General features: G+C 41.2%; 2 protein-coding genes across 2 annotated transcripts in view; one reads left to right on the forward strand and one right to left on the reverse strand.

The window, feature by feature from the left end:
* ABCA5 (ATP binding cassette subfamily A member 5) overlaps positions 1-6,894 on the reverse strand; it is a 135,825-nt gene extending 128,931 nt beyond the window's left edge. The window contains exon 1 of the mRNA XM_027626108.2: positions 6,681-6,894. The gene's annotated coding sequence lies outside the window, so the exon portion shown is untranslated. The remainder of the gene's footprint in view (positions 1-6,680) is intronic.
* A 203-nt stretch (positions 6,895-7,097) lies between these two features.
* The window catches only part of MAP2K6 (mitogen-activated protein kinase kinase 6), a 114,175-nt gene continuing 107,526 nt past the window's right edge, over positions 7,098-13,746 (forward strand). The window contains 1 exon segment of the mRNA XM_027568396.2: positions 7,098-7,413. Within this exon segment, the coding sequence (XP_027424197.2) occupies positions 7,398-7,413 (16 nt within the window). The 5' untranslated portion in view covers positions 7,098-7,397.

The raw sequence follows: 13,746 nt of genomic DNA on the forward strand, positions 1-13,746 counted from the left end.
ATTGTAGGTTTTGCAGGCTGGTTAGTCTCTATTGCAACTCTGCTGTAGTTCAAAAGCACCCACAGGCAATACATGACTGGGCATAAGTGTGTTCCAATAAAACTTTATTTACAGAAACAGCAGGCACAGTGAATTTGGAGCATGGGACATAATTTGACAACACCTCTTGTACAGAAATTCTCCCAGCTCTCTCTATTTTTTTTTTTTGAGATTTATTTACTTATTTATTTGCGAGTGCGCGCATCTGTGCGAGCATGATGGGGGTAGGGGCAGAGGGAGAGGGCGAGAGAGAACCCCAAGCAGACTCCATGCTAAGTGCAGAGCCCGACGTGGAGCTCCATCTTGCAACCCTGAGATCATGACCTGAGCCAAAATCAAGAGCTGTACACTTAACCAACTGTGACAGTCAGGTGGCCCAGTGCTCTGTTATTTAAAAAATGTTTGATATGTGCCTTTCAGGTCCCTAGGGCATGTATCAATCACCCTTGACCCCTCTGAAATATACCACTTCTGACAACTGCAATGGCAGCCATAACAAGATTCTTCATCCCTTTAAGGCGGAAAATGATAGCGCAGTACAAACATGAGGTTCTTGGAGGTATTGTCTCAGGAAGAAGTTGCAAAGTGAAATATCTGGGTATCTGGGTGGCCAAGGTGCAGTTCTTTTTTAATCACCCTGGGATAATACAAATCAACAATTGTTTAAATATGGAACTGATTAGGAGTGTTGCAAAGGAGTTCCAAATTTAAGTGTAACTTGAACCTCACATACAGGGCATGACCATTTATTTGGCTTTCTGTAGAGCTCTGACTTAAAATCTGTTCAGATTTTCAGAAGCCAGATGGGGCAGGACCACAGAAGAAAATGAGTGAGTGTTGTATGAGAGAGACAACTATGCGCACACACACACACGTGTGTGTGTATGCGTGTGTGTATCTATAGAGATGGAGACCGATTGATTTGATTATGGTGGAAGGAGAAGAAAAAGTATATGCATGTGTTGGATTAGACAACATTGCAATTTTCTCTCTTAACAGAATTTGAAATCTTTTTGGTGCCCGCCCCGTATTACTTAATCCAATGATTCAAAGCAGTTTGCTATTTGCTTTAACACACTATCCAGATGACACATGATCATCTTATAGGGTGAATACTAGGCAGGAATCGTTTCTTTCTTTCTTTTCTTTTTTTTTAAAAGATTTTATTTATTTATTTGACAGAGAGGGGGAGAGAGAGAGAGAGAGAGAGAGAGAGCAAGAGAGGAAACATAAGCAGGGGGAGTGGGGGAGGGAGAAGCAGACTCCCCGCTGAGCAGGGAGCCCAGTGTGGGACTTGATCCCAGGATCCTGGGATCATGACCTGAGCCAAAGGCAGATGCTTAACGACTGAGCCACCCAGGTGCCCCACAGGAATCATTTCTATTCTTACTTTCCTAGAACCTACATCCTTTGTCAGTCAGCTCATGCTAGTACGTCTGGCTAAGACTCAATTTGGTTTTGGGGCAAGGTTGAAACAGCATCACACTGGAGCTCTATATGGCTCCTTGATCGCTTAGAAACACTGAACATTCATATTACAAATTTTTTATTCAATAAGAATGTAATAATGAGGACTCTGGAGAGTCAGTGGCATTTCCATTAGATGTACTGGGACAGTTATCTTAAAGGTTGTTGATAGTAATTTGAAAATCTAGATTCTTAATAGGAGTCTTAAAGTATCAGTCAAACACTTTTTTGATAATTATATATCATAATTAAATAAAAATTCTTCTTCTTAGTAAATCCTTATGCTGGCATTTGTTTCACTTTCAACAAAATGCTAAGATAAGCTAACCAACCCATTTTAGGTGAACGCATTTAGTATGTAATAAATCCTATCCATATATCAGATAAATGAGTATTAGCTGAGCACATATTATATGCATGACATATACTTGACTTGGGGCAACATGATGAAGATGAAACTGTCCCTGTCCAAGCTTAGAACAAGGGCCAAATATAGACAAGTAAGATCTGCCCAAGGGAGTAAGTCAGGAATGTGCAGAGAATGAAAGATTTAGCAGAAGAGGTAAGATCTGTACTTAAGTAATATTTACTGCAAGACAGTATTTGATATATGGCCCATTAGAGCTAACAGATGCCATCAGAATTTAAGGGGGACGATGTCTTTTAAGACAGAGGGATGTGATCAAGGACAACTTCATAGAAGAGGTGACCTTGAACCTTGAATGAAGGGTAGACTTTAGAAAAATGAAGACTTTGGTTGGGGCCAGAATAAGGCAAAGACATAGAATAGCATGAGTTAACATACAGAAATGGTGACATATAAATTCATATCTCAGTAGGATAAATAATCGTGTTTTGACCAGTTCGCTTAAACAAAGGAATCCTAGAATATATGGATGGAAGAAGGCAGAATAGGTATAGCTGTCAGGAAATGACAGCTATTGGGGAGGGCACTGGAAGCTAAGCTGAATCTACCTTGGAATTTCTAGAATTTCTACCAAAAATCATAATTCATTGTGATATATTAATGCAATGAAAACAAAATTTGTGCTTAAAGCTATTGTACACTTGCAACTCATCATCCAGTTCCTTAAACCAACCTGCCATGTTTCTCCGCATAGCGTACCTATTTATACTATCATTTTCTAGAATCTAGGAAAGTAGATATTCAGAGTTGAACTCTTAGCTTTAACTCTGGCACCTTCTTTTCCATGTTTCTGACATCTAGTAGACATTGTTGGAAAACATTTGTAAATGTCACATACAGATGAGTACTGCTATCTGGAAGGCAATATTTCAAACTGTAATTTGAATACTTCTTGTCTCATTTCCCAGGGGTTATTGTTACAACAGTCATTAGTTGGCCTGCAGGAATTAGGGGATCAGGAACCCTTAATTCCAATGTAAAAAGCAGAATACGTGATCACACCTCTCTTCCTTTAAATCTTTGGTGGTTTTAATCAGACACTGAGCTGGTTTTAGAGCTACGGGATATTAGAACTGGAATTTAGTCTAACCCTCCTTATTTTAGTGGAACAAAAAGAGGTCCAGAAAGGTAAAGTGACTTACCTTAGGAGCCATTGCTAACTCTTTCTGCAGCCAGGACTAGAACCCACATCTCTTAGATTCTAGTGTTTTCTTCACATCAAAATTTACACTTACTGAATCTCATTAGCTTTAAATTAACTTAAAAATAGAATGTCAGTAACTTCTCAAGGTGTCACTATGTACCAGCATTTCTCAAACTCACCCCTACTGACATTTGTACTAGATAATTCTTTTTTTTTTTTTAAGATTTTATTTTTTTACTTGAGAGGGAGTGCGAGAGAGGGAGAGGGAAAGGGAGAAGTGGACTCCCCACGAGCAGGGAGCCTAATGCGGGGCTCGAGCCCAGGACCCTGAGGCCATGACTTGAGCCGAAGGCAGACGCTTAATGGACTGAGCCACCCTGGCACCGCTGGACCAGATAATTCTTGGTTGTGGGAGGCTTCCCGTGCCTTGCAGTACGATCATCAGCATCCCTGATCTCTACCCTCTAGATGCCAGTGTCACCACTTCCACCCTCCCGGTTGTGACAACCAAAAATGTCTCTAGACGTTGCCCAATGTCCCTGGGTGGGGGGGGGGCAAAATCACCCCAGGTTGAGACACCTTGCATATACTTCTAGAATAATTCTTCCAGAGCCAGTCTGACTTAAGGTCATCCTTTCACGAATCACACCTCTAACCTGACAGCATAGGGCTTTGCCCAGGTGTTCTAATATCCTCTGCAGGTGTTAATATCATTGGAATCTTGTTATTCCAGGCTGTCCATGGTCACAAGTCCCTTCTCGATTTATCCCATTCATTATTTCAGTATGCATTTGAGGATCTATTCTATGCTAGATACAGGGTATTGGGAATGCAGAGATAAGTCTCCGATCTCCAGTAGTTCAGGCTCCTGGAGGAGACAAAAAGGTAAATGATCACCTGTTAGCCCTATGATGAGTATCAAGAAAGAGGTGTATGCTGGGAGCTGCAGAATTAGAGAATGCACCTAATTCACACTGAGGGTGCTCATAGGGTGATGGGTCACAGAAGGCTGCCAAAAGGAAATGACAGCTAAGCTAACTCTTGAAGCACAAATCGGAATGAGCTAGGTCAAGAATGGAAAAGGCCTGCCAGGTAGAGGGATCAACGTATCTAAAGAAAGGAGAGGGAACCCTGGCTTTTGGTTATAGCATCAACATAGGGTGAGAAATGAAGCTGGAGGGTCAGCAGGGAACAGGTCTCAAGAAGCCAATTATGCCATGCTAAGGAGTTTGCCACTGTCTTGATGGTCACTATAAGCTGGGGTTGGGGTGGGGGGAATGCACCAAATTTGCATTTTAGAAAGATCTAAAGCATAGAACATTTTTAAGATGGGGGATTTGAAGCAAGAACCCAGGCCACCTCAAGATAAACCCCTGATGTACTGTCTAATAAGGAACAACATGCCAGATTTTGCTTCCAATTCCTCACACCACCATGGGAGGGATTCCTATCCTGGCAAGAAGAGGCAAGGCCCACAACTGTAGAGAGGTACATCTTCTCCGGCCACCCAAGACCATGGGAGGAGGAAATCGTTGGCCACCAAGGCAAGAACTTTTTCTTCTGGAATCTAAGACTTCCAAGGGAGGTTGTGTTCCCCGTGGAAATTCAAAAAACATTTTTCCCATTAATGAAAAAATGATAAATTTTGCTATTTTTATTTATTTTTATTTATCTTTTTAAGTAAGCTCCACGCCCAACCTGGGGCTTGAACTCCCGACCCCAAGATCAAGAGCCCACAGAGCCAGCCAGCCACCCCAGTTTTGGTATTTTTAAACATGTGGCTCAGCCAATGTGTGGGTCAAAGGTGTTTTGGGTACGGGTGTGTGAGTGAATGTGGGCATTGGCTGTGGAACATATCATTTCTATGGGAATACGCATTACAGATGGATTTTTGGGACACGATCCGTTTGCCAGCGATGAACTCCGCACGCCACGGAGAGAAAGTACCAGCACAAATGACAGCAGCAACATGCACCAGTGGCCACCCCAGAGCCTGGCACTTAGCAGGTGCTCCCTGAACGTTTGCAGAGGTGAACAGGATGCACGGACAGGAATCTCCGCCCTCACGTGCCTCTTGGCTAAATGAGACTTCGAAAACAAAAATGCCAGTTCCAAGATGTGCCGAGGCTGTGTGTGCCAGGACAGCAAGGGACAGCAAGGATTTGTCTAGAAGGACAGTGAATGAAAGTGAGCTAGTATGTCCCCGGTTCTGTGGTTCCTGGGACAAAGACCCTTTGGTCTTACAGACAGAAGCTAATACGAACCTGGGGTGACCTTATGATTAATTTTCAATAATGCCCGGACAGGAGATCAACTTAGGTAAATTAATGTTCGTTCCATCCCTTACTGCATATTTGTTTTAAGAGCTGATTTGGTGGGCGCCTGGGTGGCTCAGTTGGTTAAGCGACTGCCTTCGGCTCAGGTCATGATCCTGGAGTCCCGGGATCGAGTCCCGCATCGGGTTCTCTCTCTGACCCTCTTCCCTCTTTGGGCTTTCTAGCTCTCATTCTCTCTCTCAAATAAATAAATAAAATCTTTAAAAAAAAAAAGAGCTGATTTGGTGACTTCCAGCTTAAACATGGTGGTCTTTCTCCCTCCAATGCATCCATTACTCAGAAGGCCCTGGCTTTCTAGAATTCCAAATAAAACGGCCATTGTTTTCATTAGCAGTCATCAAATCTGGCTGAATCCTCTTTCAAAGTGCCTCTTTTTATTTTCCATTACTGACCTGCCCTATCTCTAGACTCTCTCAGTTTCAACTCAACCGCGATTGTGGAGGCAAATTTACCTTCTTAAAACAATGCCTTGATTCAGTTACGCCCCTCAAAAGCCTTTTACCACCTCCCAAGTACCTGCGGAATAAAGTCCAAACCTCTAGTGGCCTTTACCATCCAGTACAGTCCTCACCTGTACATTCTGTCCACCCTCACTTTTGTATACAAGGCGACATAGTATCCTTACTGTCTCCTGAAGAGGCTTGTCCTCATTTCTTTACTGTGCTTGGTTCACATCCCGGCTGCCTGAAACCCTCCATTTCTCCCACTCTCCCTTGAAAGCACATTTCTGAGTCTGGTCTACTCAGTGAGGTAGAAGTCTGAGCTCATTTCAGCCCACGCCCCTTCACTCAGCTTCTTTGCTTGCATGGAATCGTCCTGTGCATCTCTGGCTTCCTTGTGAAGGGGGTGGCTCTGTCTACCATGTTGCTGCCCATCCCCTAGCCATGGGCAATACACGACAAATGGAGGACCCAACACCCTAGAAAGGTGTCTGGCCCATCCCAGGAGTTCAACAAATACTGTTAATTTAGCTGAATAAATTCAAGATCTCTGTTTTGGGTAATTTAAGATTACCACCTATTTTCTCCCTTAGACCGGGGGCTTTCCTCTCCCATCAGGTGGGAAAAAGCATCTAAACATTGTAACTTTGATAAAGTTACCTTTGACACATAAAAAGCAGAACTTCCTCTTGAACCCTTCAAGAAATGAGAACTGCCCCTCCCCCCAACCCCCAGTAATGAATTTCAGGTTCCTTGACAATCACCCACCTGGATCATTTCTGCCTAAAAACTTTGCATTTTCTATTCAGTTGCAAAGGTAATCTTACCTCTAGCCAGCCAAGTCACCAACCAATTCTCCAAGCGAGAAAAATGTTTTTAAAAATGGAGGTGTGGGGGCTAAAACGTCTACAGGCAGGGACACTACAACAGGTGCTGCCCGCCAAACACGAAACACCCAATCCGACCTTCTCAGAGAGCCAAATGCTTTTCAGCTAACCTAATGTTCTTCAACTGTTGCTTCAGGGCTTTTCGGTAACAAAAAATGCTCCCTCGCTTTGGCCCTGCCGTTTTTGGCCCCATCACTTACTACCGACTGCGTGCCTGACTTGTTTATCTGGGCGCACCCAGTCATCTCGCTCAGCGACCCAAGCGACCGCGTTTCCTTAAATCAGAGCCCCGTGGACTCTGCTCGGAACTACATTACCCAGCGGCCCCCGCGCCCTTCGCAGGAAGGACGTCTGCGCACTAAGATACTCAGTTCCAAGTTTGGAGCTTTTAGCTGCCAGCCCTGGCCCATCATGTAGCTGCAGCACAGCCTTCCCTAACGTTGCAACTGGGGGAAAAATCACTTTCCAGTCTGTTTTGCAAGGTGTGCATTTCCATCTTGATTCCCTGAAAGTCCATCTGCTGCATCGGTCAAGAGAAACTCCACTTGCATGAAGATTGCACGCCTGCAGCTTGCATCTTTGTTGCAAAACTAGCTACAGAAGAGAAGCAAGGCAAAGTCTTTTGTGCTCCCCTCCCCCATCAAAGGAAAGGGGAAAATGTCTCAGTCGAAAGGTAAGAGCCTGTTTGCATTACTTGCAAAAATGCAAAGGGTTGTGCATGCATTTATGAATGCATGGATGCAATTTTCGCCTGGCGATTGCATTTTTAAGTTTGAGGTTTTCCACAGCTCAGTTGCATTTCCTGTTTAGTATGTGTCTTTTTTTTTTTTTTTTTTTTTTTTTTGCAGACACAGAGAGTTCCTGTAAGGCAGGGCTTGCAGTTCAGCTGTGCATTGACGTTATTTGCATTCTTCTGCTAGGATTACTGAGCTCTTTTTGCCTTTTGCACAGTCAGGAGAGATAGAGCAGGTTGGTAGCGTCTAAATGTGCAGTGCTTTATATAATTGTAAAATTCTTTAGTATGCATACACATTATAAGTAATTTTATGTGCAACAGGAATACAAACTTTTAAAAAGTCTGTAGGTGACGATAAAAGGTAAAAGTTGAGTTAAACTATTAGGAAATTAATGTAATCTTATATTCCTTTGGGAATAAACCGTTGCGGTGTACGTTTTTAGCTACATTTCCATTGATACCGCTTTGAACATTAAAAATTAAAAACTTTTGATTTTTAAAGGAAGTAAAGGTGAAGTGTGAATAATAACATATTACAAAAAGAGCAGACGAGAAGTCTTTCTCCTCTGAGATTTTGCACTGTACACCAATTGCTTATTGGCTCACAGTATTTAGAAGCAGCAGTGAGGACATAGATGTTTTATGTCTCCCCTTTTGGGAGGTGCTTTGCATCTCGAGGGAAAATATGGGGAGAAAACTGTACTTTTAAGCATTACACCAACATGGGGGGAATGCACCGTTTCGTTGAAAATCATAATGAAATCTTTTTAAGTGTGTAATTACGTGTATTTAGACAGCTATAATAGGTCAGAAATTCAGGGTTATGGTTGTTTTTAAATTTTTTTTTCTTTTTCTTAAAAAATTTTTTTATACAGTTGTATTTTGCAGGCTTAATGTCATACTGGGGAGGGGATTAAAAAAATTCCTGACATGGCATCAGAGAGCTGAGGGGGTGCTGTCAGGTGCCTCTAGGACCCTAAGTCACTGCTTGTTTCAGAACAAATCCTTCACTATAGAGAAAGCATATGCCATATGAGAATGTATGCAGGGAAGAGGTGAGTTAGGTATAGGTGAGTAAGGGTACCAGGGACACTACATGCATGGGGAAGATCCAGTGAAATTAAAGTGTCTCATAAGCCTTCTGCCATTTTTTTGGTATTTTGTTGAACCACTTTTTAATTCTGCCTGATGGGAATCACACATCTCAGACCAAGAAGGAAGTGATATATGTTCTCAAGAGTTCGAAACAGGGCAGTGTTTTCCTTGACCATTAGGGGAGAATGGAAATCTGGAAAGCTCAGAGTGCTGAAGAACCTAGGAATTGGCATTATGAAGTACAGATGTCCAGATGTTCCTTAGTAAAGAGGAAACCTACAATCTCCTAACTGAGCAGAGATGTAACAGCTTAGAATGGGCGTTCTGGGCTTTGATGCTTTAAAGAGCTAGCATCTAGTTACTTTGTATTTGGTATACACTCATTTATTCAGTTCAGTTTAATATAATAGATGTATGAATATGTATGTGTATGTATATGTATGTATTCATGTATGTGTATGTGTGATATATATATATATACACACACACACACACACACACACACAAAATATTTAAAATGTACTTGTTTCCTTCAAGGAACTTACCATTTAGAAAGCATGTGTGCAAATCATTATGATACAAGATAATTGCATAGATAATGAAAAGAAATGGCCCAGTTGGGAGTTTAGAGATGGCAGTGATCTCTCTGGGAGATAGGAAGGTTTTGTGAAGAAGATGGTATAAGGGGCGCCTGGGTGGCTCAGTTGGTTAAGCGACTGCCTTCGGCTCAGGTCATGATCTCAGGGTCCTGGGATCGAGCCCCGCATCCGGCTCCCCGCTCGGCGGGAGGCCTGCTTCTCCCTCTCCCACTCCCCCTGCTTGTGTTCCCTCTCTTGCTGTCTCTCTCTGTGTCAAATACATAAATAAAATCTTAAAAAAAAAAAGAAGATGGTATTATAGTGATCTTATCTTTGGACCTTAGGGTCTAAAGTAAATCAGGTTCCTTTTCTCCTTTTTTTTTTTTTTTTTTTTTTCTCTCTGTGCTAGTAGAGCAAGCTTCTGAGTTGGGAAACTAGAAGATACTAGCCTGGCACCCTTCCATTAGGAGTGTGCCCACTGTAGATCAGCTACTGGTGGTTCTTCAAATCAGTTCCCAGTTAGCCAAATGGTTTTCTTAATTGGGTCCTCTTTGGAAGGCAAATCTGGTGCCAATGTGAGGTGCCTGTCCAAAAGGAAAATTATCGATAGAGGGAAGTGGATGATCATTTCAGACATGGCATGGGAGCCTTGGCCTGGACGTTCAGTGTGGAATTGGCCTAATTCGGCTACGTATTCTCAAGTGGCCAAGACATTTTTTGCAGTACCAAACTGCTTTGTAATACTATAACCAAATGGAATGGGAGGCAAAAGTGAAAGGTGGACACAACCTCATAGTATTGAAGAATTTAACCACATGTTCAATTCAAAGGACCTTTACGAACTTTCTAGATCACTATAATTCGGTCTCGCAGACCTCTAATTTAAGGCAGAGCAGAGGCAAAAGAATTACAGACTCCCTGGGAGCTGGAAGGACGGGGCTGCTTCTTTCCAGCCTTACCAACGGTGAGATTCCGAGAAAGAATTTCTTAAAAAGAAATTTTGTTTTCCACAGTTGTAACTTTAGGTGGTATGCTTTTCAGCTTGTTTATATTAGCTGTCTGGGGTTGAGCTGACATTTTTCAAATATTAAAGTGGTAGAATGCCTTTTGAGGAAATCTGAAATGTAAGTTAACAGGAAGGGCACCCAGAAAGTGCAGGAATTCCTGCACATTACAGGAAGACAAGCTACAGGAAAAATGTGTCATCTACATTACCCCAGAGAGAAAAAACTATTGTTATTAGCCATGATGATTTGAGGGAGGAAGGGAGAGAGGGAGGTGGGGAGGTCTGGCATCTCCCAGTTCACCTGAAAATACAGAAAAAGTTTGACTGTGTAAGAAAGGCACTCTCTCTCCCTTCTTCCTCTTTTTACCTTTTAAAAATGTTAGCTTCCCTTAGTTTAAGCCAGTACTGGGTAAATCGTGTTGGGGGAAATGCACGGAAGGCATAATTCAGAAGCACGTAGGAGTGGGGCAGGCACTCCTAGGGGCTCTTTTCCTCTGTAATTCATTCCACCCTGGGAAATGAAATGTGTAAATTTCTCATTCTGTGTAAATTCCTTTGTTAGGTTGTACCAGACAGACTTGTCATGCTTAGCCTGTAATCTGAGCCAGGATGTTTTATAACCCCGTACATCTCAGGACACAAAATCAGAATAGGTACCTTGGGTTTCCCCCGAGCTTGTTTTGTGTTGGTGTGGCATTCAGCACTTCATTCAGCTGCGTGTCAGCTGCAGGGGCTCTGAGGGGCTCTCTTGGTGGTCCATTTAATGCTGGAGTTAAAAAGGGCTGAGATTTATCTCATTGGGACTACTTTCTAGTATTTTAAGATCTGAAAGATCTATAAGGAATATTTTTAGCCAAAGAAAAAAGTAGGTACATAGCACTTGTTCATTACAGAAACATTTGAAAATAAAGAAAAGGAAAATAAGAATCACTAGTGACCACAGTATACGTTTTGGCATATATCCTTTTGGACTTTTTTTTTAATACTTCCTGTATATGTGTATGAATAAATCTGAAGTGTGTATAGAACTAATGTCTATTTAGTTACCTTTTGTTTCACTTACCAATATACTGTGAAATATTTCCAAATGAATATATATATGTGTGTGTGTATATATATATATATGTATTTTTTTTTTTTTTTTGAGGGGGGTAGTGGAGGAGGGACAGAGGGAGAGAGAGAATCTGAAGCAGGCTCCACCCAGTGCAGAGTCGAGTTGGGACTTGATCTCATGACCCTGAGATCATGACCTGAATTGAAACCAAGAGTCTAACGCTTAATCGACTGAGCCACCCAGGTGCCCCCTGAGTGAATATATTTCTACATTCATAATATTCAGTTCTATTTTATTTGCTTCAACAGAACCTTCACGTTTATTAACTTTGAATATTATGAAGTTACCATGAGGATCAGACCAGCTCATATGTTACTGTGACTGTATACTGTGGCCTTAGAGGAAATCCCAGGTTCTGGATATCAAATTCTTCCCCACTGTCCTTTTCTATTCCACCATTTAAAAATAGCTTTCTTCTTCTTATAAAAATGATATACGCTCTTTGAAAACAAAATTCAAGCCAAAGAGAATTTCTTAATAAGAAAATTAAAATCACTCCAAGTCACACCATCCAGAGCTAATTACTGGTAACTTTTCAGTAAACATCTCCTTGCATCTGCACACACATCCATAACCATACATACATACGCATAGGTGCTATTTTGCATGCTATATATCCTACTTTCAACTTGTTTTATACTTCGCCATGTATCTTGGGCATCTTTCCCTATTCACACATGTTCAGTTATCCCATTCTTTTAAATAGCTGCTTATTTTAATTTGTAAGGATGTAGCTGCTTAATTAATCTTCAGTTGCACTTTCACATAGTTCCATTTTTTTACATCTATAAGCAACATTGCAAGGAATATCACGAACATACATCTTTGTGCATTTGCCCAATGATGTCTTTAAAATGTGAATTCCTAGAGATGGAAGTGTTAGGTCAGAGGGCATGGACATAGTGCCAAATTGCCCTCCAGAGACCTAACACAAATTCTTATTCCCATGAGTGTTTGGGAGTGCCCATTCTCTGGTTTAAGCATCACGGTAAAAATCTTTGCCAATTTGATCAAAGATGTTCATACTTTCCCGTCATTTGCATTTTTTAGTAAAAAAAGAGAAGTTGAATTTACCCCCCTTTTTTTTGACATTTGTGTTTTATGTGTTTGAGTTTTTTTCTCATAAAATGTGTCTTGAAATTTTAATTTGGGGATCAAATTATTTCCAGAGTTAGGACAGAACATTCCAAAATTGCAAAGCCTAGGTAATCATGGTTTGAGAGTTGGGTCCTATGTGTCTCAACTGTCTAGTTCCCTGGCGAGTTCTAATTTTAATTTTAACCCAAATGTCTTAAATAAACATCACAGATTTCATAAATTCATTTTGTTATACTTTATATAGCTATCCAAGATCCGTATGAAAATAATAAGAAGAAAATGTAATGATCTGATTAAAATTCCAGTCTGGGAAATAACTTACTTCTGGACAATTCTGCATTTTCAGTTAATCTCTACAGGCAAAGGTGGCTTTTCTTTAGTTTCATAAATAATTCTTACATAGCACCTGGCTGTGTTCTATGCACTGTTGCAGAAAAATTGCCTTTTTTTTTTTTTTTAGCCTCATGTGCAATCCTGTGCGTCATAAGAGGTGGTTTGGTTTATGGGATTTGTTAGAAGAATTAAGGCTTGATAACCTCCCAAATTATATGTCGTTCACAATCTTCTTATCATAGCCTTCTTTAGTGAATGTGCTTATTTATGCATCCGGATATTCAGTGATAGAATTTAGAGCTAGGAAAGGAGTCTTATAGTCCAATCAGCTCATTTTACAAATGAATAAACTGAAGCTTTGCAAGAAAGCAATTTGCCTGTAGAAAGAGCCAGAGGTGGAACTTGAGTCCCCTGATTCTCTGTCCCAAAGCTCTTTTCAATAAGCCACACACAAACACTAGTAATCCACATTTATACAGCATTTTTTTCCCCAGAATCTTTAGCATATTTCACACTTTTTTGTTTTGTTTGTTTTTGAGGGGAACATGCTGGAAAAGGGGGCTGACAGGCCAAACAGCAGGGGTTCTTTTTCTGTACCCAAGAGATGGTGATCCATGAATCATGGTGGTGGGGCTTCTTCCCAGTTCTCTGCCAGGGGATATTTTGCAAATACTCTCATTTTAATTCCCAATGCTTACACTATACAGCTGCGCGTTTTAACCACTGTAATTGTTATTTGCCTTTTATGGACGCTCTCCAAAAGCCCCTGCTCGGTAGCTAACATCTCTTCTTGTACAACTTTGCGTCCCCACCTCTTTTAACATTGTGCTTATAAAGGAGAAGTGCTCAATACATATCTGACAAAGTATTTTTAATCAGTGGGGGTCTCTATCACTTCCCTCCACATTTCATCAAAGGTTTGGGGTAATTAAATTATAAGGTAATTTTCTTCCTCTGCTGCCCTGTTTCCATTAATGTTCCCATTAGATCTTTGCTTCATTATTTGGAAGTTGCAAGAATAGCATTAAGTGGCAATTTAGATGGCT

The sequence above is a fragment of the Zalophus californianus genome, chromosome 16 (genome assembly GCF_009762305.2).
Source record: "Zalophus californianus isolate mZalCal1 chromosome 16, mZalCal1.pri.v2, whole genome shotgun sequence".
Lineage (NCBI taxonomy): Eukaryota > Metazoa > Chordata > Mammalia > Carnivora > Otariidae > Zalophus > Zalophus californianus.